Source organism: Pimephales promelas, chromosome 15, assembly GCF_988280905.1.
Source record: "Pimephales promelas chromosome 15, fPimPro1.hap1.1, whole genome shotgun sequence".
NCBI classification, from domain to species: Eukaryota; Metazoa; Chordata; class Actinopteri; order Cypriniformes; family Leuciscidae; genus Pimephales; species Pimephales promelas.
The window spans coordinates 27,460,988-27,486,870 of record NC_142783.1 but is presented as its reverse complement, the minus strand read 5'-3'; the positions used below and the strand labels follow the sequence as shown (position 1 = coordinate 27,486,870).

At 36.6% G+C, this 25,883-nt stretch overlaps 1 protein-coding gene across 16 annotated transcripts in view; it reads right to left on the bottom strand.

The window, feature by feature from the left end:
- gphna (gephyrin a) overlaps positions 1–24,379 on the bottom strand; it is a 78,707-nt gene extending 54,328 nt beyond the window's left edge. For all 16 annotated transcript variants that reach the window (XM_089120465.1, XM_089120469.1, XM_089120473.1 and 13 more), the window contains exon 1: positions 24,244–24,379. In XM_089120465.1, the coding sequence (XP_088976591.1) occupies positions 24,244–24,307 (64 nt within the window). In that variant the 5' untranslated portion in view covers positions 24,308–24,379. The remainder of the gene's footprint in view (positions 1–24,243) is intronic.
- Between the last annotated feature and the right edge of the window lie 1,504 nt (positions 24,380–25,883).

Genomic DNA, 25,883 nt, shown 5'->3' with positions numbered 1-25,883 from the left:
TCTTGTCACAGGCACGGAAATTCAATGTCTGTGTGAGCATGAATGAGGGTGAAGGAGGATTGTTCTGCCGATGCATCGTATACAAGTGACCGTTTGCTTGTGTGAGCGTGTGTGTGTGAGAGTGTGAGAGAGAGAGAGAGAGACATGCAGCAGTTGGAACATTTATCAGAGATGTTAAGGCATCAGAATGTTAATGTCACTAGAGCTCTGCCCAGCATGAGAGAAGACGAGAGTTGTATTTTCTCAGAACTGCTAAAGAGCTACACTTCTCAAGTAAAGCATTGTTAAGCATATCAATTCATTGTTAAAGTCATTGTTCCTTTAAAATATGTTTTAAAAATCTAGCAGTAACCAATGGTAATACCATAATATATATTACACAGATTTAAACAATCACATGGTATTCCAAGGAATTATAAAAAAAATACTATATGACAACATATGACTGTTCTATATAGGAGAAGAATAGGATTATAGGAATGATAATTAGTTGACTTAACATTCGCCAAGAAGCTGTAACTGATTTGCTGAAAAGCAAGTAAGTGGCCATAATAGGAGAACCAGTCACTGATTCAATAATTACATCAACTGTCACTTTGCAACCGATTGACAAAGGCTTCTTGGTTTAAAATGGCGTCTGCAATTTTTTTTATTTGTACTGTAAAAATAATCTCTGAAAATATATTATGTAAATATTAAAAATATATCATTAAATTATATATGATTATATAATGACACCTTACAAAAATACTGTAGTGACTGATGGTTGTACCATGGTATTTACATGAATTTCCAAAGGTACCAAACAATACCATCATTTCATAATGAGTAACATATGGTAATGCAATAATAGGCTACTTAAATCATCGTTCTATACACTATTCAAATAGAGTACAATGGTATTTACATGGTACTCCAAGTTACTTAAAATAATTATTTAGCAAAGTATTACTATGAAATTTTTAGATATGAACTCAATATGTACTATATATACATACCATGGTATTTACATAGTACTCTAAATGTACTTCAGAGAAATTCCAGATCCTATGGTACAGTGATGTAACAATTGTTAATACCACAGAAATGTGTTGTATTCCACAGTACGCAGTGATTAAACAAAACATGCTAAAACCATAATACATGTACAAAAATGGTTGATGATAATTTCACTTTTTTTACTTTAGTTAAAACTTTAGTTCTGAAAGGAACTACACAAGCTTCCTATCGGGTTAGTGATATCACTAACCCAGAAATTTACATAAACCCTGAGTCCTTCTAGAGAAGTGGTTAAAGGATTTGCTAACACATGAGCAGTTGAAACTCCGCCCTCTGTGCCGGGGGCAGCAGCTCATTTGCATGTAAAGGGACACACACAAAATGACACGTTTTTCCTCACCCTCGAAAGAGGACCATTTTAACATGCTATAAAAAATTATCTGTGGGGTGTTTTGAGCTAAAACTGCACATACACACTCTGGGGACATCAAAGACTTATTTTAAATCTTGCAGAAAGGGGCATTATACCACCCCTTTAATGTTACATTGAATTCCTTTGTAGTTAATAGTGAAAAAGAAAATAAAGTATTATATCAAATAATGTAAATATAAAGAAATTATTGAACACCACCAACTCAAAAGTCACACAGAAACGGCATCTTTCAAGCTCTGTTTGTAGGAAGGCGCACACACACAGACACACTTGCTCTTTCTTTCTACCTCATGTCTGTGACTCACAGCTCTGCAGACGGAAAAGTCTGTCTGCATGGACACTTTGGTGAGGTGAGAGTTTTCCCTCTCAGCGTGAGACTGTGTGTGTGTGTGTGTGTGTGTGTGTCTGTTGCCTGTGGCTGTGCGTAGGAGTTAGACTTGCATGAGCTGAGCTGGTGTAAAACCCTGTCTCGTTAACCCCTGCCTACATACAGAGAAGACCTGTGGACCTCAAACAGTGCAGGTCCAACACCTGGGAGCAGATAAGCCCAGCTTTGAGCAGCAAACCTCGGTGGAGCAGTATTCCCTTTGAAAAACCCTCCTGCTATAAAAGACTACATATAGAAATGTCCGATACTAAAGCTTAGAGTACAAGTCTGTCTACGATTGGATGATCAGCTAATCCAGTTGGTTCATTTACTTCCTGGCTTGTTTCATCCCACTTGTAGCTTTTCAAGGTTTATTATGATACGAAGTAGCAAATAAGGTTGAAACTTCCATTTAAAAACTCTTACAAAACTAAAATATTCTTACATTTTCTGAGGCATATAGGAGTGGTGCAAAGTTGCTGTAGGTAGTTTCCGGGGCGTTCCTACGCAGTTGCTAAGGTCTCCTGGATGGTTGCTAGATGTTCTGAGTAAAGGCCCCATTCACACCATTCTATCTATCTATCCATCCATCCATCTATCCATCTATCCATTATCATCTTTCTATCAGAATCATCTTTCTATCTTTTAAAAATCATTGAACATTCAAATGTACAGTATGCATTACATTTTAAAAGATTAGGATATTATAATAAACTAATACAGATTTTTCTTTATCAAATTGTATAGTTGTAATAAATCACTGTTCCACCATCAGTGTGCAAAGCGTGTGGCGTCTACTTTCGTCAATTAAAAAAAACGGCATTTGTCTTGCGGAAGAACACTGTTGCCGGAGCTACTTCTCTCCATTAATGTCATGCAGGAACTGGGAAACTCCATATCGGAGTCGACCCCAGGATAAAATAGTCAAAAACACAGTTTGGAAAATGGATTCATGATGTAGCCTACTCGTTCATTTTAAGCATAAGTTACGGACTGCAGCAGCTGATACAACGCTGTTCTGTTGCGCGAGCGTCCAATCGCACATAGGCGACCACATAAAATTTTAACTCGCACATTCTCAAAAAATGGTCGCAGTCAGATATATACTTAACAAAATAGTGAAGAAATTACTATTGTAAACAACTTTAAATGCTTTATGCTCAAGCTTTATGAATTCAGGTGGATTATAATTGGCTGTTTTTTTTTGTTTTGTTTTTTTTTCCATCAACTGGAAGAAAAAAAGTGATTCAGTTGATTTTGCTTCTCAGTGCCTTCTCCTTATATCTGTGGTGTGGACTTCACTATTCTCATAGAATTAGAGAGATTATTAAAACTTTATAGTTACAGTTTTAATCATTGATGTGAACTGGCCTTTAAAGTCACGATGAAATGGAAATAGCAACAGATCTTTTCTTCAGCATTGTGACATATATAGTGTGCATGTAGGACACGTACTTAGGCTAGTTATAGACATTAACTGTTAAATAAATGGAGGCAGATTGACAAAATACGAGCATGAAATCCATTGGTAAAATGGGTAGACGGGGCTTAAAAGAACTAAATGATTGGGAAAATCAAGTAATGATATTCTGATTAAACATTTAAAAAATAAAATATCAAAAAAAAATATCAGGTGAACTTTCATTTCATGCCATCTTTGAAAAAGTAAAAAAAAAAAAAAAAAAAAAAAAAAGAATATATACAAATGTCATGTCTTTATGATATTCTAATCTAATAGTGTTCCTGTAGCCATGACACTAACAATGCCAACTTGGAGGCTCAACTCTCCCAAAAAAAAAAAAAAAAATCCTCACACAATACAAGATCATTCATGTTCTTAGCATAAAATGTTCCAGAACCAGGTATACACCAGAGTTCAATATCTAGTGTTTAGTGAGTACTCTTTTCAAATATGAGCAATAGTAGCTTTCTCAAGCACCACTAGCAACATGACATTCAGTCCAATCAGACTGAAGAATGTGTAACATCCTGCTAACCAATCAGAGAAGCCTCCTAGACCAACTCCCCAAGAGCAATGTTATACATTACTCACTCCTCGCTCTAGATGTAATCAATGACTATGAATGAATGATCTCTACTGCCCCCTGCCTCCACCTTCATGACTATGCAAAACTGCTCTGGAAACATGGAAGATATGGACAAAAGATTGGAAAAGAGCAGAAAAGAAAAGTCCTTCTTTCAAGAATAGAGAGTCTGTGTTGGTTTCAGGTGAACTACATTAGATCAGTGACAGGAACACGCAGATCTCCAGGCACAGTTAAAAACATGCTGGACGGACAGGACAAGTTGTGGGTGTGTGTGTTCAGGAGAGACGAAGGAAAAGCACAATGTAACTCAAATCTGTGAGCTGCATTTCAAAGCACCTTTATACACACACAATGTATCATATAGATCAACCCAATAGAGCATCTTTGGGATGTGGTGGAACGGGAGCTTCGTGCCCTGGATGAGCATCCCACAAATCTCCATCAACTGCAAGATGCTATCCTATCAATATGGGCCAACATTTCTAAAGAATGCTTTCAGCACCTTGTTGAATCAATGGGTGGTCAAACACAGTATTGGTATGGTGTTCCTAATAATCCTTTAGGTAAGTGTAAAATATATATATATATATATATATATATATATATATTTAACCAGGAAGATAACTGATTTGTTGAAAAACAGGTGGCTGTGGCCATATTAGGGTAACCACTAAGTTATTGAATATTTCTTTGTTCTATTAACTGTTGGTTGCACCCTATTGGCAGGTGTTTCTGCTTGTTTTTAAAGCTGTCATTTTATGTGGCAAGGGCTGCACGTTTAATCGAAATAAAACCGAAATCGCAATTTGGTTTACTGCAATAATGAAATTGCAAAGGATGTGATTTTTTTTATTAAATAAATATATTGTTGCCTGTTAGTGAAGACCGGCTCTGTGATCAAATGCTGCTCAAACTCTGAAAGCACTGCGAGCTTGAGTTTCTTATAACGTGCATTTGAAAGAGCAACAGGTGTCAAACATCTTCCTAAACTTGTAATGCAAGGCATTTATAAACCTGTTGTTCAACAAAAGACAATAACATGTTTTTACTCCAAACTCACTTCATAATGTCACTTGAGTGTTTGAAAAAACTTCTTTTTGTAAGCTGATGTGGCTTCTTATCATAGAATAAGACAGACAACATATTATCGTATAGTATTCTATAGAGTGATAAAGTTTATGTTGATTAGCATTGCATTATAAATATACTTCATTATAATGAAAATACAAGGCTTGAAGAACAGTAGTAAAACACTTTTGTATTGTAATGTTTACTGCCTTGACCTCTGTGTTTCCACTGTAAAGGCTAATTTATACTTCTGCGTCGAGGGTACGCCGTAATGTGCGGCGTTGGCTACGCACGTAGGCGATGCCGTTATGAGCATTTATACTTCTGCGTTCAGGTCTTGTTGCTCTGCAGTACTGCTCCGAAACGCTAGTTGGCGGCGGAGAGTTTTAATGTTCCACTGTGTTTAGATTCCTCGCGGCTAGGTTACTACAAGCAATAGCGATTGAAAGAGAGTGGATCATGTTGGAGTTGGAGCTTATTGAGGTGGAAAAACAGTTCACTTTAGTGAAATTACTAAAACTGAAAGGCAGAAATGAGAGAAGACGTCGGAGGAGATGGTACGTGTGGAAATCATTGAAATGCGTGAGAAGGTACGTGCGGAAATGCGTAGGAGGAAATGCGATGCTACCAAGCCGACCAATCACCGATCTTGCGGTCCGCGTCGTCGCGACGTGTAGTTACATTTTTGAGGAGGTGCGCGTCAGGCGACGGCGAAGGGTACGCGCAATGGGACGCGTCTGTGCGTAATATGCTACGCCGTACCTACTGCGCGCACCCTACGCAGAAGTATAAATTGGCCTTAAGTGCCTTATTGTACGTCCCACGCTGCAAAAAAAAAAAAAAAAAAAAATTGACAGCTCAAATAACAAATATTGGTGTGGAAAAAAGTGTATAAGTGCTTTAACAAAATGATAAGCCGCACTGATTTAAAAAAAATTACTTAAACATCAAGCACTTCAACCAGAAGATCATCTGACCTCACTGGACTTCTGCACAAACAGAAAGCGCTTTAAACATTCAATCATGACATTCTGCGAAGTCAGACTTTATAGGAACACCACCCTGATCTAAGTCTGAGTGAAGAAGAAAAAAAAACTTGAGTTAGAAAGTTGCCCTCGTCGTCTCTCTCTTTCCAGAGCAGATTAATAAAACATCATACACAGCAGCTCCACTGCTAACTTACTTAGTCAGCAAAATGTAGCCCATCTCCCAACACTGAACACACACACGCATGCAAACAACGGCAAGATCACACAATAACAAAGAGAGCACACACAAAAAGAAAAGAAATCACACTGTGAAGCAGCGAGTGCTTTCAGTCCGTCTTTTAAAAATGTTCAAGTTCACAGTGACGATCAAAGTCAAAAAAATATTCACAGCAAGACCACACTCGCAACTTAAATGATTATGTGAATTATGATATGGGTGAATCCACGAAAAGGGATATTATAAAGATGAAAAAATGGAAAAAAGACTAATTATAAATAGCTGGCAACATTAAGTTGTTTAAATACCAACAAACAAAAATCATTTCATGTTGTTTTCTTTCATCATTGTTGACCAACTTTTCCTTGTTAAAGATAACTGTTATTAAAAAAGATTCATCTTGTTATATGACTGTCAGTAGGGGATTACCATGATTTTAAAATGGTATATACACAGAATAACCATCAGATTGTCTTCATAAGCAGCACCTTTTATTTTTCATGACCTTGAGAGGTTTAACGTTAAAATAAACTAAAACTTCCGTTTCTGAAGGCATAATTATTCATCAATGTATATTAAAACTAATCAGCTTAGCAATGCAATTTGGTAAATGCATTATTTGTCTGATAGAATGCTTACAGAAAGGTTTAAAAACGACACATTTTATAAATTAACTAGGGCTGTGAAACGATTAATCGCATCCAAAATAAAAGTTTGTGTTTACATAGTATATGTGTGTGTAGCGTGTATAATTATTTTGTATATATAAATACACACACATGCATGTAGGCTATTTAAGAAATGTTTGCATGTATATATACAAATGCAAAATTAATATTATACATAAATATAAATATTTTATATATTAACAATAACACATTTTTTCTTAAATATATACATGCATATGTGTGTATTTATATATACAAAATAATTATACACACTACACACACATATATTATGTAAACACGGATGCGATTAATCGCGATTAATCATTTCACAGCCCTAAAATTAACACATTTTTATTTTTTAATTTTCTAAAACCATTTCGGAGAGGCAATATTTAGCTGATAAAATATTTTAGAGACAAGCATTACTAAAAGAAAAAAAGTGTATTGAAATACCCAAGATGGACTTTTCCAGACTTGGAAATCACAACAATAAAAATTCTGAAAAATGCCCATATAACGAGATGAAATAGTCTTTACCGTGAATTAGTTTTTCCATTTTAATTACAGTGAAAAAAATTCCAATTTTTTTTCCAAAATAGCATTTTTTATATCTGTGAGATGGGATTGTCCACCATTATTAATATTTCATTTCCAAGCTAATAAATATGGAGGAGAGACTCATTCAGGAAGCAACTGCACACATAGAGATGAATCTCAGCACTTGTCTCTTTATATCCCTCCATCCAGCCACTCCTGTCATCTTCAGTTCTTACACTCGCCTACATTTCTTAAAAATCAAAAGACACACATATTCATATTGCAGGCTACACAAGGGGGGAAAACTAAAAACCAAGAGACTGAATGACAAACAGAGATGGATAGAGACAGATGGTCAGTCAGGAAGAACAATGGGGAATGATAAAGGGGTCTGAAGACGGAAGAAGAGAATAGGGGAGGTGTAGAAGGAGCGACTGAGGAAGAGTTGGATTAGGGAGGAGAGCGAGAGACGGTGGATGAGAAGAAAAGGCATCAGAGTAGATAAATGATGAACAAGATGAAGCATACATCCTGAGAGAGCAAGAAAGAAAGATAGAGAAAAGACATCAAAGAATGAGAGATTTAGATTTACAGGGGTATGACGCAAACCCTTACATCCAAAACACACACACACACACACACACACACGGCTATTCCCCTTGTGAACGCTGGTAATTATCTTAAAGCCCACTGCTGATGACCCCTGTGCTTTCATTAGCACTTTTGCCTCATTTCTGCACATACAAGCACACACATACACATAGAAACTAAACGGTTTACTCTCCTGCAAGACTTTCATTAAGAGCAGAGCTGTCACTGTAACATATGAAAACAATATTTTGGAGTTCCTCTAAAAGGAATATTATAGCTTTAATATGAGTTAAGGTCTATGGGCAGCATCTGTTATCAATTATGAAAAAAAAAAACCCAGAATATATATTTCAACCCTTCCCTAATTTTTGTGAAAACAAAGAATAAAACGCACAGAAAGTTATAGACTTGCAAATGAAGTCTATGGGATAAATACACCAACTGACCTATATAACTCCATTGTAAGAGCATTTCGGTCTCACTTTTTTGGTTTGTAGAAAAAAAGGCTACTCAAAGTGACTGCTTTTTGCTCCAATACCACCGAAACTTGCATTAAAGTGCACAAAGAAAGATTAAAACTTAACATAAATGACCCAATGAAATCAAAAAACATTTTATGGGCCATGTGTGCTTTAAAGCTAAATGCTAATGTAGCTACTCATAAAAAAGTTAACACAGGTAACACCACACTTTTAAAGGGGTGATGAGCTGAGAAATCAAATTTTCCTTGAGCTTTTGACATCTACGAGGTCATCATATTATAAGAATATCCTGTAAGTTTTAGAATTGAAAACGACCTTGTTGGTCCAGTAAAAGCTTTTATTGACATCAGGCTCAGCAAACGACTCGTTTTTCAAAGTGGGGAACTATGAAGTCAAAGAGGATAAAACATCACCCCCACAGAAGAAGATCAACGCCTACTTCAACACTGCTGGTTTAGCCCTGCCCACCAATTTGCGCATTACACGCATAGCTAAAGAACAACATAGACGCCTACCTCGTGATGACAAACCGGATCGAGAGTGAAACTCATTATAATATGCAAAACTGTTATTCACTTACAGCAGTGGGCATTTACTTCCAAGTGTTCAGTGCGAGACGCCCATAAAAACAGAGTGTTTTTGAGCTGGGCTCAAAACTAGGGTAGAAAATAGCCTATTACTAATTCATTTTGATGTTTTTTAATGTAAAAACCAAAGCGAACAATATAAAAAAAATTAAAAAGCCAGTTCATGACCCATATATATATATATATATATATATATATATATAGACCTTTAAAATTAACAGTTTTTCTTTTCTGGAACAAAATTGTTCTCTGGTTACCAAACAGCTTGAGTGACCACTGCATTCTGTTATATGGACAAATAACATTTCTCAACAAAAAAAGAAAAAACATATTTTGTGTTCCACAAAAAAAAGAAAGTCACAGGTTCGGAACCACATGAGGGGAGTAATTGACAGAATATTTTAGGTGAACTCTCACCTCTAACTCAAAGCCATGTCAAACTTCATTTCCAATCACATGGTCTCTAGAATGAACATGTCCCTCCTCCTATTACCATCTACTGTACCTTATAGCAAGTAGCAAATCATGGTTTAAGACTCTGAAAAACTAAAAGTTAGTGGCTACTCAGAAAAAAAAAGAATGAAAAACATGAGTTCTTTAATATCTTGCAACACAACGTCTTTTTTTAAAAGGAAACAAGGGCCTTTCAAACAGAGAAAGTTGGAAACTTTAAAACAGCGTTGGAGACGTGGCCTAGCCAGACGTGCTAATTCAGGATATGGCATGGCTTTCTATGCACTCTCGACTACTTCTAAAAATAAAAGTGGCAAAATCCCAAAAACATAAAGGCACCAGGCTTGAATCACCCTCAGAGTGACGGGGTGCAAAGCTTCTCATTTCCACTCATAAAAAAACATCATACTCCGATCTTTTCTCAATTAAAGGGATGGTTCACCCAAAAATCAGTTATTTACTCACCCAACATGTCGTTTCAAAGTCATAATACTTCTGTTCATCTTCAAAATAAAATTTCTGTCCGGAGAGATTGGAAAGTCCATGCAAACAAAAATTTGACACCAAGTTCATAAAGATATTGTAAAAGCAATGCATATTAGGAGCGTTTTGATGTGCTTTTTGTTGACTAAAAGCCTAAATTAAATTTATCATATAAAGCATTCATGTCTCTTCAGACGTCTTAGAAATAACTTGATTTGCTAAATTACTTTTACTATGATATATATGAGATATATATATAATTTTTTGTAACTTGTTATGACATAAAAAGTCTCTCACCTCAGAAAAGTGAACTGTCCTGTCAAACATTTTATTGTTCTCATAACGGTTAATGTGCAAATGTGTTGTTGTGTACCGTATAGTATCAATTAATTCTGGAATAAAATGCAAAAGAAATTACGAGCATGCAACTTCATAGTTATGTTATGTTGACATGGATTTACCAAAAAGTACCAAAAAATTACGTAAATGGTATGTCATGTGTAAGCTGGAAAGACTTATGCATGCAAGTATGTGGGCTAGATTTATTCAATTCATCAGGAGCAGTTTCCATGTTTCATTAACAGTTCATGTTAGTGTAATGTATTTACTATTGGTTACTGTAGTTTCCTAAACACCAAAATACCACTTTAATTTCACTGTGTTATTTTGTATATTTTAAAATTTCAGTAGTGGCTCATGCCAACTTACTAACTTTATTGTATTAACAAAAACTGGCTGTCCCTTCAAAAAGTGCCTTATTAAATGTTTAGGGGCCCATATCAAACACAAGCCCAATACAACAAGAACTTCCTGTAGGCATCATGTTGCAGACCAATTTGTAAAAATCATTTTTGGGGACTGTGACAGCAGGACTGTCCTTCACTAGACTTACACTGCGGATGAAGACCGTCTGCTCCAAAATGTGAGAACTGTAATCCCACAATCCAGCTCTGCATCCGAATCGGAAGCTTAATCAACTGCAGAATGACTCGCACACCGCGCTGACTTAAAAGTGCTCTTTTCATTCACTTTGTGGATTGGTGTGTTTTGTGAAACAATGAAAGTGTGATAGCGTCGATATGTCCAGGTAGTTGAGATCACCCATGATGAACAGGAAGATCTCAAGCATGACTAATGATCCAAAGCTGCCCGTCCACAATCACAAGAAAGACAGAAAATAAAGTAAAGCGGAGAGACGGAGAGATCCCATGAATTAAGTAGATAGAGTTGACTTGCGGACTCATCTCCGCTCAATCCCACACACTAAAACGCATCAGTGCTAAGATCATTATATTATACTACCAAGTTTTAGGTTTTTTTTTTTCAAAAGTAGGTCCACTTTAACCAATATACAGAAACTGACACTTTAGACCAGTCAGACTTGTTTCATTATAAGAGAAAAAATTAAATCAATAAAATATATTACCATTATCGTCGTACAGTAATTTTTCATTACAATACAGAATTGCCACTCTGAAGCAAGCCAAGCATCAAACATGCTTTAATTAGCATTTGTAGTTAAATCAAAACAAATTGCAGTGCTTTCGGTTACTTGAGAGCAGTCGAAAGTTATTGTAGTACGGTTGCGCAAACTAAAGACGTCTCATTCTGCATATGCACCGAGAGCCTGGATTCATTTCACCTTTAACAGCATTAAAGAGAAACAAAAGCCTGATATGAAAAATGCAATTTTTAAGAGAAGCCATATGAAAGCCTTATTGCAGTTTAATAAGTCTTGATGTTCTGTAATACTTTCCGTTTTTCTGCATATTAAAGAGGCTGCAACTGTACTGCAATATGACCCGAGAAATATGAAGATTATGACGGTATTGCGGAATCCTTGGGATTCACACCCCAGTAATTAATAATAATGGTGGTAGCAAAATGTTTGCAGTTTCAGACGCAAGTAGGTGTGTGACGACCTAGCTACACTTTATTCACACTGAATGGTTTTCGGAAAGATCTGAGCTTTCTACTCATCAAAGAATGCAGAAAGAAACGTACAGTACCACCTTGCCTTTCTCAGGACAGGCACTTCACTCACAGAACTCTGAAGTAATGACACACATCACACACATGCTCTGAAACACACACTCCAACACTCCAACAAAAAAAAACGTAAAGAGCAGCGTGTCCATTTGATCAGCGGTGCATTCCGGGGGTTCCTTTAGCTGTAGTTGAAGGGGGTCTGTGATTAATGTCTGTATTCTATTATCTAAGACGCCGCAGTCACACTGTGTCCAGATAAGGCCCGAGTTAAATTATTCATCCAGACACGAGCCAACAGAACACAGGCACACTCAGATGGGAAGGCATGTTTAAGAGAAGAGATCATTACTGAGACACTTTGGCAGATTCTCTCTCTCACACAGTCTGTTTCCACCATATGGGCCTCTTGTACTGTTACTGATACAGTTTCTACCTCACTGTGAGAAGTGTTCCCGGAATATAACCAAGCTGTTCAGGCATCAACAATGACGATTTTTTTTTTTTTTTTTTCCTGCTGGACCAATCAATTTGTCACTAAGCGTTCAAAAATAAATAAATAAAAATATAATTTAGATTTAAATGTAAATAAATATTTTTTTTTTATCATTTATTATTATTTACTTTTTTTTAGTTCAATATTATTTAAATTCACTTTTTAAATACAGCCTATAAATAATAATAACACGTAATTTGTATTAATTTATTTTAAAATGAGTTTAATATTAACTTTAAAAAAAATAAAAAATATTATAATAACCCAGCCCAGGCAGGGGAGCCAGTTGCATAACATGGCCGCTATCTTAAGATTGTGTCTAAGAAATAAGTTAGGGTTAATCAGTCGTACTTTTTCGGATTCAAATTAGACCATACCTTTCTAATGCAACTGACTGATAAAAAAAAGTTATGACCTTGAATGTCTTGAAGAAAACAAATTAGATCTTAAGACACCCTGACCCAACACACTACGAGATAACAGACAATTTTGGACCCGATTCAAAATCCTAAGTATCTTGATGATCTTTGATTATCTTATCAGATTTTCTTGTAGTGTGATGTGTGTTAAGAGTAGGGATGGGCAACGATTAATCGCGATTAATCACATCCAAATTAAAAGTTTGTGTTTACATAATATATGTGTGTGTGGTGTGCATCATTAATTTGTATATATAAATACCATACATGCATGTAGATATTTAAGAAAAAATTAATATTAATTATGTATAAATTTATATAAAGTATACACATGCAAATATTTCTTAAATATATACATTCATGTGTGTGTATTTATATATACAAATTAATTATACACACTGCACACACATATGAATCGCGATTAATCGCATCCAAAATTAAAGCTTGTGTTTACATAATATATGTGGGTGCACTGTGTATAATTATTTTGTATATATATATATATAAATACACACACATGCTTTTGTTTTCATGTATTTTCATGTATATACAGATTTATATTATATACAAACATAAATATTTTATATATAAATCATATTTTTTTCTTAAATATACATGCATGTGTGTGTATTTATATATACAAAATAATTATACACAGTGCACTCACATATATTATGTAAATACAAGCTTTTATTTTGGATGCGATTAATCGCAATTAATCGTTTTACAGCCCTAGAGATTTCCCGTGTTCACAGTTGGGAATCTTGTTGTTTGTGAATCTGTTAGCGTGTGGTGTGCCGTCTTGGCAGTGGCACTCCACATGCTACAGGAACAAAACTGTTAAATCTTAAGATTTATTATTGACATGCTTGCCGTCTCTCACATTTTGAAAATTTGATAAGATTTTAAAAATCGTTTAGTTTGTGAAAGCCTTAAGCAGTTTATACAACCGGCCACAGGTTCTAAACAAGCTGATAAACGGATAGCTTGTGATATAAGATATGCAAATAGAAAGGCATAATAAACAGCTTAGAGAGCTGGAGCTAAAAATTTTGATGCGCTTTTTATGGCGATTAAACCGAAAACAATACGAACCGTGTCAGGCCTTGCTCCATGGGGCTGGTGCGGTGAGAATAGCTCCCTGAATACAAACACGTGTACACGTTTACATCACTAGTACTATGCTCACAACCATGAAAATATCACAAAAAACTTAAAATAAAATTTTTTAAAAAATCACAGCATTATTAAAGAACAATAAAAACTACACAATTAAACCACTTTTGCTCACACAATCACAAAGCCATGTTCTCAATGCATTCCACAAACACACAGGCTTTCTCTTATGTATTCAGAGTTGCATGTGTCTAGCATTGGACAGAAGTGTGTTTGGAGTGCCGTTGACAGTGGAGGGGTGTAATGAGAGTAATGATTAAAGGCCGATTAAAACTGCATGAGGATTATCATGCTTATTTTCAGCCTCTGCTGTGCTAACTATCAAACAGTGCTCTATTTCAGCCACTGCGCTAGAATAGCCTCGCGCATGCATTCGTTTTATACACATTCTTATATGTGGCATTTAAATCATTGATTTTTAATTGGTGCGGAACACTGCTTTGTGTGTGTGTGTGTGTATCATGATCTGGGCTGGTCTCTGAACTCTAATGGTGGAGCATGATAAATATATGACCAGCCATGAACTCCTTCAGAGATCCATTTAATCAGCAGTCAGGAGGCCAGCGTGAAAAATCCAGCATTTCAAGGCCAGCACTCAGGGCATCATGGGACAGAGGAGGGCAAAGGTCATTTCTTGATCATTAACAGCTGAAAGAGGCACGAGTTTGCTGAAATAAAAGTCATAATCGGAAGTGAATTATATCTTGTTAGGCACTTAGGCTGATATATTGTCATACTGAAATGGATCTCTGGAGCATTTGAGCATATAAATATCTTACGAATAAGCAAAATCCGTTTCTCATTTACATAGATGTTTATAGAAGACAAACTATTTTTAGCAGATGCGCTCATATTGAAACAACTTTACAGTGTTTTCTTAAACGTGTAATTGGACCAGTCAATATTTCACTATAGCAAATACTTAAAAAAAAATATATGAATAATGAATTACCATCAGGGCTCAGCATTATCCAACAAAAAAAAAAAAAAAAACATATATTGTGTGTATATTTCAGACTTTCAGTATTAAAATAGAAAAGCCCATATAATTCAATAATACAGTAAAAAATAGTAAAGAAATTAATTTTAAAAATTACAACATTCTTCCCAAGGAATTATATTTAATTTAAACACAGACACACACAAATAAGTTTATCTTTACTCTGAAAAAAATGCCACAACAAAACTTTGTGGAACATGGATATAAATCAAGGTATATTAGCACTTCAGCTAAAGGACATCTTTTAAATAACAATATAAAAAAGAGAATTAAAAGATATCAGGTTTTACTTAAACTTAATTCAACTTGGGTGCCTATGACGTCAGCAAACAGGCCAGTCTGGCTCTATAAGGGTCATATACACTGTGTGTGTAAAACACACAATATACCATCTGCAATGAGTTCACACAATCTGAGTGTAAGTGGGAAGTGAAGCATAGGCTAGACGGCATGGTATAAATGTCCTGCTGGATCATATTTCCCACTGCTCCAAATCCCCAGCAGGACACAGACACAGAGCCAACACGTTCATGAGCCATTACGCATTTATGAATGAAGCTTGTGGTGTGGTATAGAGGCAGGCCTCTGAGCCAAGTTAGCCAACCATGCTGGAACACACTGCGAGAGGACAGGAGAGCTGTCAGTCACTATTGGTCAACCAATAGCAGGTGATCTCAAACAGGTGACCTTCTTGAGAAAAAAAAGGCTTCAGCCATTAAAGCCGTTAAAGCCATTTTGGAAATTATACACTATTCATTTTGTCTGTAATTAGGTGCAAAAAAAAGAAAAAAAAAGAAATAAAAGAATAATTGCTTTTTGTATGCTCACACACACTTATTTTGACTCATTAAACAGCTAAATAAAGAATAATTTGGCATGCAAGCATCAAAATATGAGCCAAAATAAACTACTTTCATGTTAGAATAATTATGTTTAAAGCCCAATTTATACTTCTGCATCGAACTCACGCTGCAGGCTGTGTGTAGCTCGCGTACCCTGACGTGCACCTCTCCAAAAATATAACAACGCGTCAATTATTTGCAAACACAAGCGCAGTGATTGGTTTGCTAGAACCGCTCCCCTGGTTTTGCACAATTTTGTAATTGTGCGTCAACGCAGACAACGATGCAGAAGTATAAATGAAAACCAATGCGTAGTCTGTAGCGTAGAGGCTAAAGTATAAATCACAATAGTATAAATCAGCCTTCCTATGTTGATGCACAATTATTGAAATTATTATTAATAAAGAAATGCTTGCTTGCAAGATTATTCTTTATTTCAGCTCTTACTTGACACACATAAATGCAAAATTATGTAAAATAAGAGCCAAATAATTTGACATGTCAGCATGTTTTATGCAAAATAAAAAGGACATGCTTGTATGCTAAATAATGCTTTTTGTTTTTCAAAAATTTGCTTGTACGCATAATCACGAGAAATAAAAACAAATAAAATTTAAAGAGCGGAAATAAAATATGTTTGCATGTCAGAATGTCTTAATGTAAAACAATAATGAATAAATTGTAATCATATTGTAATACCCAAGCAAGCATATATATAAAATAATAAGCAAAATAACTTTGAATGAAAGAGTGTCTTAATGTAAAATAAAAGCAATAAAGTGTAATTTATCTCAATAATGAGCGTCCTAACGTTAAACTGTAAATCTACTTGCATAGAGAACCTTCCATTTCAATTCTGTCTGTTTTAGTTGGACTAAGTGGACCCCTTAGGCGTTTCAAAGAATACATCATTGCCATGGGGGTTACACTATAGCCGAGACTTACATTAAGTATATCTCAGTACAAGCTATGGCTCTCTAAACGGCAGAGAGATGCTTCAAAGATAATCCGCTTCAAAAAGAAATTCTTGTGCCCATGCTGAGAGATCTGAGCTATAAACATATGCAGATAACAACTGCAGTGGATTTATCATGAGCATGCAATTTCATCTCGCCCACATCTGGACAGAAATCCCTCGATGGAATAGATTAATAATCCGCTAAACTGAAGATACCTTCAGCAAAATGCAGTTACCAGAAAGAGAACTGCTTTCGATGGGTCTGTCTGGTTGCGCCATAAGGGGTGTGCATAAGACTGGCATGACACCTTCAAAACCATGACATGACATGTCTTGAATATGAAGTAGGGTTTATGCACGTTTACGACAACTGTCATTAAATGTCTTTCGCTCAATAATGACATTCTGAATGCAAATATGACATTGTTGAAGATGTCTTTGTTATGACATCTTGACATAAACCAATACATCATAACCTGTCAGTGTCTTTGGCATGACAACTTGACATAAAATTAAGTTAAACTGTCATATGGTTGGTTTTGACATTGGCTGTCATCATGAGGCCATTATAACTGTGTCATGAATATTTCATCCTCAACTACAGTGGTACTAATTGAATTTATCATTAAAAAGTTATAATGGCTTCATAACAGCCAATGTCAAAACCAACCACCTGACAGTTTAATGTAATGTTAACCAATAAAGTTAGGTGGTTTCTTACGTTTGATATATTAATCTGCTATGTCATGTTTATGACAGGTTGTGTTGTCTTACCTGGTTCAGATTACACGATTTTAGCCCGATTTTGGCACAATCCGTTTGACGTAGGGTGTCGTGGGGATTCGTAAATGACAACGGGCGTCGGGACGCAAGATTCGATCGTAGCATCTCGTATAGTGTGTCATAGTGGGCGACAACCTACGTCATCATCACGACAAAAGACTAGAATGTTTCATTTTTTTAACGGTCGTCCACGACGGTTCCGCCACATGTATGAGGTTGACCAATAGGAGCACAGAAGCTTTTACGTGCACAACTTTCAAAAATGGTGAAACGAAAGAGAGACGATGGTGCTAACGTTAAAACTAAAAGTAAAAATATATAAGAAAACAATATTTTACCTCAAGTTCTCTTTGGAGGATTGACAGCACATACTGTCCTCTTCGAGCAATCTTTTTAACTTTTTTCTAAACACAGGACAGCCAATACAACACTCAACGCTTCATCCATTGATTACGTTTGTTTCCGAAAGTCACTCGCTACTAGTATCGCCTTCTCGATGACATCACGATGACTGGTCAGGAAGCAACGTGTAGTCTGACATGTGACATTGTCCATGACACGACAAGATTTTGGGAGTCAAAATCGCGTAATCTGACACAGTGACTATCGTAACATTGTGTAATCTGAACCAATAATGTCAAGTTGTCATGACAAAGACACTGACAGGTTATGATGTATTGGTTTATGTCAAGGTGTCATAACAAAGACATCTCAAACAATGTAATATTTGCATATTATTATATTGCATGTTAGTCTTATGTTACCCAAAGTGTTATCCAGCTTTGTTACCAGATACACATAAAACTTTGTCCGTGAGCATGTGTGCTTAGTGCTTTTTATGGCAAAATACCTCAGGAATGATATAGTATTAAGTCACTGTAGGTCCAAAGTCTTTCAACATCCTAGTTAACTTTGAAAAAACGGCAGTGATCTTTTAAAAATACGCATTCATATGCTTCTCTAGTGACGACAAACCTAGAATACCATAAATGTATATATCATTCTGAAGCCATTTGTCCTCTACATCCCCAAAGGGTAACTACAGTCAGAAAACGAGCAGCATAAATCCACTAAAATGTCATCCATGTCACCATGGAAAGGAGTATTCGCATAAACCACTACATAAAAGCCGCACATTTGCCTTTAGCTTTGATTTGATATCTAGCATACGTGCCGTTCTGAGAACACTGACCAGAATGCTTTGTTATCTGTGTTCTCCGGGGCTGATCTTGTCTGAATTTTTAACACCTGTAATTCAATACTGATGGCTTCGAAACGATACCTGGGGACTGACATCCGAACTATCTTTCATTAAGGCTTATTAATGGCAACTGTTGACGTAGAACTGAGATTAGCTCTTGGCAGAGGCCCATGTCTTTCAAATACAAGATCCTCTATTGCATTTAAGTCTGGCACAAGAGTTCCCAATTGCCATTCAAGTGTCTGCTCCCTCACCACTGAAGGGTTGGTGGAGGTGTTAAAGGGACTTGAAGTGTAAACTTTTGGAGAGCTGTTTGAGTGTTAGCACAAAGATATCCTTCACAAGGGTGCTAACATGCTCTGACACCACAATGGCCTTGAGGAACTACATCTGAAGGTGGATCTCAAGACGAGAGCAGTTTACTGGTGACTAGGGATGTAAAAAATGCAACAATTTGATAATAAAAAATTCAATACAACGATTACGGTACTTAAATGATGGCTATAACAGAGAGCTGCAGTGCAGGGAAAACATTTTTGTATGCCAACCCGGAAGTTAGCATCACCCTGGTTCCCTTAACAAAAAGCCAATCGGATTTTTTCCAATGACTTTTGGTCAACTACAGAAAATAAGCTCTGTGCGGCCAACAAAAGTTTAAGATACTTCTTGATCTTCACAAATGAATACAATTTTCAGTAATTTTGAATTCTTAATGCAATCGCCAGAAGTCAAAATCCAAATTTAGGCTATAAAGAACTATTCCACGATCGCGAGTCGCGACTTCAACACCCTCACTTTTGACAAATTTTTGTCTATATTTAAAATCTACAAGTTAGAAAGTATGAGTTAGAATGTTTTCCAACAGTACAAAGGCTGTAAAAGTCGACTAGTGAGGAGATGAGTTGATCTGTTTGGCATGATGACGTTTAATGTCCTCAATGGCCTCTGAAGTCCCATTTCGCCACTTGTTGTCGACCGCCATCTAAAAGCTTAAATATATCACGAGGGGGTAAATCCTGATGTATTTTATTGTCATACAATAAAACGTGAACAATATCTTAAGCTTGTGTTTACCACAGATCTTATTTCAAAACAAAAAAGTTATGCTAACTAATTTCTGGGTTTTAGGATTAATTTTTGTGGCACGCTATAATACCCAATGTGTTGTATTAATATAATGCCAAGGTGACGCTCTCTAAATCGAAACTTCAGTTTAATGGTAAAATATCTTGCCAAGTAAACCAAAGTTACGCAGCCCCACACACAACACAAGGGGGGAAATCTTATTAATCCATTCTCTCATTTTAGTAAATTGTGGCCACATTGTACTAATTCGTTCCTTCGTTTTACTCAAATCGTGGCTACGATTTAGCTTAATTAAAGTCAGATAATGAATTAAGTCAAGGTAACAGATTCTACATTTTTGGCCATAATATCTTATTTCTTCCTTCTTCCCGTCATGTGTCAGGCCGGCATACTTGACCATATATTTAGTAGTTCACTTTTCAAAAAAACATTTGCTGATAATTTACTCACCCCCATGTCATCCAAGATGTCCATGTCTTTCTTTCTTCAGTCGAAAAGAAATTAAGGTTTTTGATTTTGACGAAAACATTCCAGTATTTTTCTCCATATAATGGACTTCAGTGGGAACCAAACGGCTTTAAACGATTCCAGACAATGAATAAGGGTCTTATCAAGCGAAACGATCGCTCATTTAAAGAAAACAATAACAAAGTTTTAGTTTTACTGTATAAGCTCAAATGGTCACCTTGCTCTGGACTGCGATGCACGTTGGTGACTCTCCTGTTCGAACTCGTTCATCAAAATGAACAAATCTTTTTCCGAGTCAATTCGTTCGTTTCATTCGTTGAATGAACCAAATGACTCGGAAAAAGATTTGTTCATTTTGATGAATGAGTTCGAACAGGAGAGTCACAAGCGTGTCTCACAGAACCGAGCAAGGCGAGCATTTGAGCTTATAAAAATAAAACTTTGTTATTTATTTATTAAATAAGCGATCGTTTCGCTTGATAAGACCCTTATTCATCGTCTGGAAACGTTTCGTCAGCAAAAGTTTTTTCAAAAGTGAACTACTTCTTTAACGACTAAGCTGGTGTTTTGGTTTAGAGAGTACCACCTTGTGGTTACATTGTTGTAACAAATTGGATATTATTATAGGCATTTTAAGAATTCTAAAATTTGTGGCCACAATATAATTTTTCCCCCGCATGTCTTGCACAGGGATTCATACATAGTAAAACCCATTTGGATGCTAAAAAAAAAATCCAGAACTCAATAATTTCCTGTGTTTGAGGAAATAAAGCCCATCAATGACAGGCATGTACCTGACTTCAGTTTATTCGCTGAAGTACGACAGCTGTTCAGAAGGAGGAGCCCTGCCCACACGGGAGGATCACTCTGAACACCTCAGAGACAAGTCCTGACAGCATCCACAGCCGTGAATGTAACTCTGATGCTGGCACCTTTGAATTGAAAGATGAGAGCTGGAGAGGAAATGATCTAAAAGCTTGGGCTTTTTCTCTATGAGTTATTTCATGTATCCGATATCAAAAAGCAACCAACGACTTACCGATAGATGTATCTAACCCTCCATAGCATGCACAACTACAGCTCAAGCAATCAGAATGAAAAACGCTTGGTTGAGCAAACGTGATGAATGCAGTAAATATATGGCATTTACAACACGTCAAAATTGGTCCAAAATCACAATCCCTTTCAGGAGGTGGTTTGTAGGACACACAAATACTTTACCATTCTATAAAAACCAAAAGCAACACCCTTCCGAAAATCCAAGCCTTTGAGCTCAGCATTCAACCAAAACCTTGAGACTCATGAGAATTCTGCATTTGTCCTTTATATGCATTCATTATTTCCCTTTCTCCCCTAAAATGTTGCAGGCTATGAATGTTATATGTAAAACATTCATAATACGAGACAGCTTTCGGAACAATGATAACGTTCTGGAAACCACTCGGATATCTGCAGAGCATGTCTCGACTGCCACCCCAACTTTGAATTGCACAAAATCTCTGGTTTCTAATTAAAAAAATGTATTAATGCCATTTTATGCATTAGTTTGGAGATCTATTAATTTGAAAGCCCCAGTTATGTTTCTATTATACCAATTGACAACATCTAAAACAAGGGGTCAAAAGGTTTTTGCCCTGTCAATGCACAACTGTCTAGAAATGGCGATGTGTCACTCGCTCACTATTAAGTATGCACGTTTCGTTCTTTGTATTTGGTCCCATTTTCGTCTCACTCTAAGGCATCTATACTCGCTCTTGCTCCCTCCCTACCTCCTTTACACACACACACACAGAGCTCCTCATCAATAAGCGTGCGCTTCCACGAAATGCCCCAACACAGTGCAGGCATGCTAACCAATCTCCTAGAAGGGTTTGCCGTGACTGCGACTAATGATGGACTAGATCAGCTGATGTTAGTATAAGAGAAAGTGGAAAAGGGGGGTGCTGCTTATAATGTCCTGAGGAAAATCCCTCTCACCTTTTCAAATATATTTCTGTTTCAGCTCCATATAGCTGAGAAAAACATTGCGAAAAGCACAAATATGAGGCTGACAGCATTTCAGCACCAAAAAAACAGTGGACAGCACCCTCAGCCAGCAGTCATGCTTATACCAGGGGTGCATGTGTGGAGGGGGGAGGGGGATTCCCACACTCTTTTATGCCATTCCCCCTCGCAACAAGCTCAGAGACTCGTGCTCACGGAATAGGCTTGCGGAAGCACGCCGAAAAGACTGTCATGAACATGTGACACACTGCAAAGTCATTGACATTTGCATTCAGTCAGTGTGTGTGCATTTCATCACTTGTGATCCAAGTCCAATTCATTTCCATGATTCGGTTGCTTTAAGCCGTCTGTTACAAAGAACCAGTTTAAAAATGATTCAGTGATTATTTTACATCATGTGATATGTGATCCGTGACATCATTGTGTGGTATTAAATGCTCGAAAATGTTCCAATAAAACCATGCAGCCACATAGTTTGATAAAATTGTTGCCATAAGTTAGTATTATTAATAAGGGTGATTTTAATAACACTAAATTGATGCTGTCACATTTATTGTTGTTCGCCGAATTTTCAGGACTATATCCAATTATTTTATTGGAATCAGTGCAAACAGGAATTTCACATGATGAGGGCCAAAGATTTCCTCACACAGAATTCACAATGTGTTCAAGTTGGTCACACAAGTTTGCAGTGTGGACTAATAGAGAGCTGCTTGGTTTAAAAGTGATTGTTACATTATATATTGGCAATATCACACATGCAAAATTTCGCTGAAATGTCGCTAATGGGATTGCATAATCATGCATGTTGAATAAAACGTTTATATAGGCTAATAAAGTTTTCATTTATTTACAGAACACTGCACATTATTTACGAGTAGGAAAAACTGTTCTCGAATCAATGAGTTAATGAGTCAGAGTCACTAAATCAATCGATCAATTCGACTCGTATATCCGACTCGCGAACTAATTGTGATTGTGAACAAGTTCATTATAAAGATCTCTGACTCAAAAAAAAAAAACATGTTCACGAATCGGACATCGGTATTCATCACTCATCACTTATTCCTTCCTGCTCCCGAGGGGAAGCAACGGCAGCGATATTTAACAGGGAAGGCGGCTGCTTCGTTCCCCTAATTTTAGCCAAAATTGGGGTGGCGATCAAAGCAAACGATTCACATGCATTGCATACACGAGAATAGGGTACTACTCGATCGCGCGCATAGTAAAAGCCATTATCGTTAACCCTGAAAGTCGTGTTTCAGGTGCATTTCGAAGTGGATCTATCTATTGCACGAGACGCTGTATTTTAGATTTATATTTATATATTTAGATATCACCGTGCATGTACAAATAAAGACTCGAAGCAGCAAACCAGAAGCTGAGATGCTGCTGTGCAGAAATCCATGAGGAGGGGAAAAAAACACACTGCGTGACCAACTCCAAATACCAACTCGTATCTACATAACAGCACTATTCAGCAGCAACACACGTTAATACGATCATAAACAGACATATGGCATCGATCGGAATGTTCATTCACAGATATAGGAGGGTTTTCCAGCTATCTGCTTTATGTTATTTGGATGTCTTGCGTACAAGCTATGAATTATTCATCACACAAACTGTTGTCTTGACACTGAGCTGTGCTGCATGACAGACCAAAGGCAGATCTCACAGAGTCGGATACATTATCGCATGTGTGTAGAAATGAATACGAGAATATTTAGATAAATAAACGCACAGCTTTTTACAAATGAGTCAAGGAACGCGAGCGAGATGGGCAGAACTCGCTGATAGAAATCACCACCAGCACGACTATCAACAGCGGGCAACAGCGTGAACGAACAGACCAGCACGAGCGACGAGGTGTAAAAGGAGCTAGTGTCATTTCGTATTTACCTGTCAATATTCCAACTCGGATTTGGTGGTCGTGGTTGGTTAAAATCATCCCGTCCGACGCCATGTTTAGCAGTGCTCTCGCCCGCACTGACAAGCCTGAGCAGAGCCGAGAGACGAGCGCATCGAACTCGGGGGGGAGAGGGTTGGGGGGGGAGGAGTCAGGTGAGAGCAGCCGAACTCTGAGCACAACAGTCACTGTAGATTTGGCAAAGTTGCTGGTCGTGTTGGTGTACAATACTATTGGCTAGAGTTTACTCTCAAGTCTTTTTTTCTCAGAATGTAAGAGAAATGGGTAGTGAGGCTAACTGGTGTTAAGCCTACTCCTCCTCCATGAATATATGGTGAAAACTGGAGTGCAGCCTAATCGATTTTGTATAACTTAACGCTATTATTTTAAAAGTCAAGAAACATAAGATGCGATAGTCTTTTCTTCCCTATTGTGATTTATATATGAAACGGGGAAATTGCTTCTTGAAGAAGTAGGGTGGGGCTTTCTCATGTGATTGACAGGTTGTCCTACCCTCCCGCCAGTAAACTAAATAATTGTATTCCATCCTCTCGCACCCCATGAATTTCATTTTGTATTCAAAATGGTAAACATAAAATACAATGGAAACGTAAATGTATATGAATATAGCTCAAACTACTTTAGTTTAAATGTTCATTGTTTTTGTCCTGAAAATGTTTGTAGCCTATACCCAACAATAATAGGCTACTATAGGCAAAAAGTAGCCTGTGCTTGACATGTTTCAAATAGCCTAGAAGAAAGAGTGTGGAAAAGCACATTTGTGCCTTTTTATATACATTTTATCTGTTTGAGCTTGAAGGGGCAAGTCAAGAAGGTGTAGGCCTATCCCAACAATATGTCATGCAGTTGCAAAGATTTACAACTCCATTGTTCTGTGGCCTTTGGCATTTGAAAGTTTCAGTAATAGCTTACATATTTACAAACCTTTTATTAGGCTATTTATAGCCTACCCCTTAGCGGTAATTTGTTCTGCATCGTGGAAGACATACAAATTCACAACATCAATCATATTTTAAATAACAGGGAAAAAAAATAACTAACTTTTCCTACTTAAATCAAGCAAATTTATAGCACAGCATTGTACAAACGAAAATTTGAATGTGTCTCCTGTTAAGGCCTCCAATTAATGTATAATTTAAATACATTTATTAATTCATTAATTAATAGATAGACAAATTATCTAATTACTGGAAATGATCAAATAAAAAGACCCAATGGAACTCCACAGAAAGCTAAGTAGATTTTCATGGAACTGACAAACTCGAGTCACACATAACATGAGTATTTGGTTACATATTTTAGTGTGTGAGAAATGCAGAAAATTGTATGCAAAAACTGAGAATCTGATCAGTGCTGTGCTAGAGATCTGCATCAGGACGTTTAGAGTTGGACTAAGGGATCATTAACATGACATGGATTTAAAAAAAATGTATGGCTACTACAGTATGTTCCTTGAGGTTCACTTAAAAACTATTATTTTCAACCCTTATTCGGACCCTCTGTCTGAAAAGATTTAATTTTCAAGGGGCGACTGCTTTAAAGGGATAGTTCACCCAAAAGTTATTTCAAACCTTTATAAATTTCTTCTGCTGAACACAAATGTAGATAAGAA